General features: G+C 45.8%; 1 protein-coding gene across 1 annotated transcript in view; it reads right to left on the bottom strand.

Annotated features, from left to right (window-relative positions):
- Nucleotides 1–818: 818 nt before the first annotated feature.
- CDC25C (cell division cycle 25C) overlaps nucleotides 819–2,717 on the bottom strand; it is a 36,431-nt gene continuing 34,532 nt past the window's right edge. Inside the window, exons 10-12 of the mRNA XM_012807076.2 lie at nucleotides 2,073–2,206; nucleotides 1,612–1,723; nucleotides 819–1,406 (exon numbers count right to left, since the gene is read on the bottom strand). Coding sequence (XP_012662530.1) covers nucleotides 1,290–1,406; nucleotides 1,612–1,723; nucleotides 2,073–2,206 — 363 coding nt within the window. The 3' untranslated portion in view covers nucleotides 819–1,289. The remainder of the gene's footprint in view (nucleotides 1,407–1,611; nucleotides 1,724–2,072; nucleotides 2,207–2,717) is intronic.

The raw sequence follows: 2,717 nt of genomic DNA, 5'->3' as shown, positions 1-2,717 counted from the left end.
AAAAAAAAAAAAACCATCTGGGCTCAGTGCCCATAGCTCAGTGAGTAGAGCACCAGCCATGTACATACACCAAGGCTAGAGGGTTTGAGCCCAGCCTGGGGCCTGCTAAATAGCAATGATGACTGCAACAAAAAGTATCCAGGCATTGTGGCAGGTGCCTATAGTCCTAGCTACTTGGGAGGCTGAGGTAGGAAAATTGCTTAAGCCAAGAGTTTGAGGTTGTTGTGAGCTGTGATGCTACAGCACTCCACCAAGGGCGACATAGTTAGACTCTGTCTCAAAAAACAGCAACAACAACAAAAAAAACCCAAATCATCTGAAAAGGTTTTTTTTTGAGACAGAGCCTCAAGCTGTTGCCCCAAGTACAGTGCTGTGGCATCACAACTCACAGCAACCTCCAACTCCTGGACTCAAGCGATTCTCCTGCCTCAGCATCCCAAGTAGCTGGGACTACAGGCGCCTGCCACAACACCCAACTATTTTTTGGTTGTAGTTGTCATTGTTGTTTGGCAGGCCTGGGCTGGATTTGAACCCGCCAGCTCAGGTGTATGTGGCTGGCACCAAGCCTGAAAAGAAAGATTTTTAAAAACCCAGGCTTTTGAGCAATAACTTTAGAGGTTCTGGTTTAGTAGATTTATAGGTCTCAGGTGAGGCCTGAAATTTTGCACTTTAAACAAGTTCAGATGATGGTAATGGTTCAGGGTCCAAACTTTGAGAACTATTGGTTTAGAGGAAAGCACTCTGGCCTCAGCTATGAATAAAGACAGCCACCAATTTATGTCTGAAGGAGTTTAATTTGGTGATCATCTCCTTATACAGATCTGGGAGCAGGCTGGGCTCACGATCCTACATCGTATTTTCCTATTTTAAAAAAGGAAGAGGGAGAAACAAAGAAATTATAGAGAAAGAAGCTGGGCAACTCTTGCACAGCCAGAAACCCAGCAAGAGAAAGAGTTGGCTAGCTTGTGAGAAAACATGAGTAATCGGGAAGAGGACTACAAGAGCTCCCGGAAGCAACACAAATCTCCATCTAACCCAAGGCTGCAGTCTTATAAAGCCAGCTCCAGGACTCAACCACAAGCTACTAGGTTTCAACTCTACTGAAAACTAACCAATCCCCAAGAATGAGATTTCAATAGTGGCAGCCTGTTGTCCTGCAAATATCTTTTAACAATCATGGGTTTAGCCATCTAGAAGATGGCCTGTTTCTGCAGCATCTTTTCATGACTCAGTAATTGCCAGTGGCTGCTGCATTATCATAGTCTCATGTGTTTCACCAGGAGGGCAATCTACTCCCGTAGCTGCAGCTCCCCTTCTTGTGCTTTGCTCTGGCTTTGGCACCTCAGCAGCTCCGCTTTGTGGTCCTGATGATGCATAGGGCAATAGCTCTGTGGCTCACACAGCATCTGAAAGGTAGGGGATAGACTAAGAGATTTTTTTTTAGACCTCTGAACTCTGCCTACTAAGTATAACAGAGAAGATGCTACTAGTAGTAGCTAAAGAGGAGCCCCAATTTCTTCTCAGAGTGCTTTGTAGGCCCTGTGGGTTGCATGCTAAAGTTTGTTCCCCCACCAAGTCCAGGCCCCTCCCATTATCCCATATTTCTTTTACCATGTATTCTGGAAAGAAGTTTCTGTAGCCTCCTTTAAGGATATACAGCTCTGGGTAGTACAGTGCAGGATATGTATTCAGAGCCCTGTCCTCTTCTCTCAGAGAGCGGCACCTTTAGGAAAATCAGAGAGATGAGTGGGGTGGAAATAAAGTTGGAATCTTAGAGGCCATTTGCTGGGGAGAGAGAAGAAAAAGACAATTGCTAACCCCAAAAAGGACCTCTGACCTCACTATGTTAGTTTGCAAAACAAGGTCCAAGTAGCACCACTTTTCTTCCACTGAGGGCTTCTCATTCCCAATCCCTTTTCTAACTTTTCAATTGTAGAAATATCTTCCTTCAACCTCCATATTTTTCAAACTGTACCAGAGAGTATTTATTTAGTCAGTCTCTGCCTGAACTGATCTGGGAAGTTCATCTCAAGATCCATTGCCATCACCCACCCTATCCCATGTAGACTCACATCCGGGGACCCCTCTCTGAGGAAAATTCACAGTGGAACACGATGATTATTCTCTTCTGGGTGTCCAAAGGGACAATGGGCTTCTTCAGAAAGAAGTTATACAGTTCTTCCTGACTATACAAGTTTAAGGCTCCCTGTAGAAAAATAATTTGTTGTTGTTGTTGTTTTGAGACAGTCTCACTCTGTGACCCCTGGTGGAGTGTCATTACATCACTCTTTTAGCTGGCCAGGGCCAGGTTTGAACCGGCCATCCTTGGTATATGGGGCTGGCGCCCTACCCACTGAGCCATAGGTGCTGCCCTAAAAAAGAATTTTAACAAATATTTCCTCAGAGCTTCTGGACAGTGCCAATACTTAGAAATGACTAGGGCTTGGCAGCCTGTTGTCCTGCTTCAAATGGCTAAGGGGCCAGTCACATACACCCAAGGTGGCAGGTTCAAATCCAGCCTGGGCCCGCCAAACAACAATGACGGCTGCAACCAAAAAATAGGCGGGCGTTGTGGTGGGCGCCTGTGGTCCCAGCTACTTGGGAGGCTGAGGCAGGAAACTCGCTTGAGTCCAGGAGTTGGAGGTTGCTGTGAGCTTTGATGTCACAGCATTCTACCCAGGGTGACAGCTTGAGGCTCTGTCTCAAAAAAAAAAAAA

The sequence above is a fragment of the Otolemur garnettii genome, unplaced genomic scaffold (genome assembly GCF_000181295.1).
Source record: "Otolemur garnettii isolate 467f Iridium unplaced genomic scaffold, OtoGar3 scaffold00003, whole genome shotgun sequence".
In the NCBI taxonomy this organism is placed as follows: Eukaryota; Metazoa; Chordata; class Mammalia; order Primates; family Galagidae; genus Otolemur; species Otolemur garnettii.
This window is presented reverse-complemented; position numbering and strand designations above follow the sequence as displayed.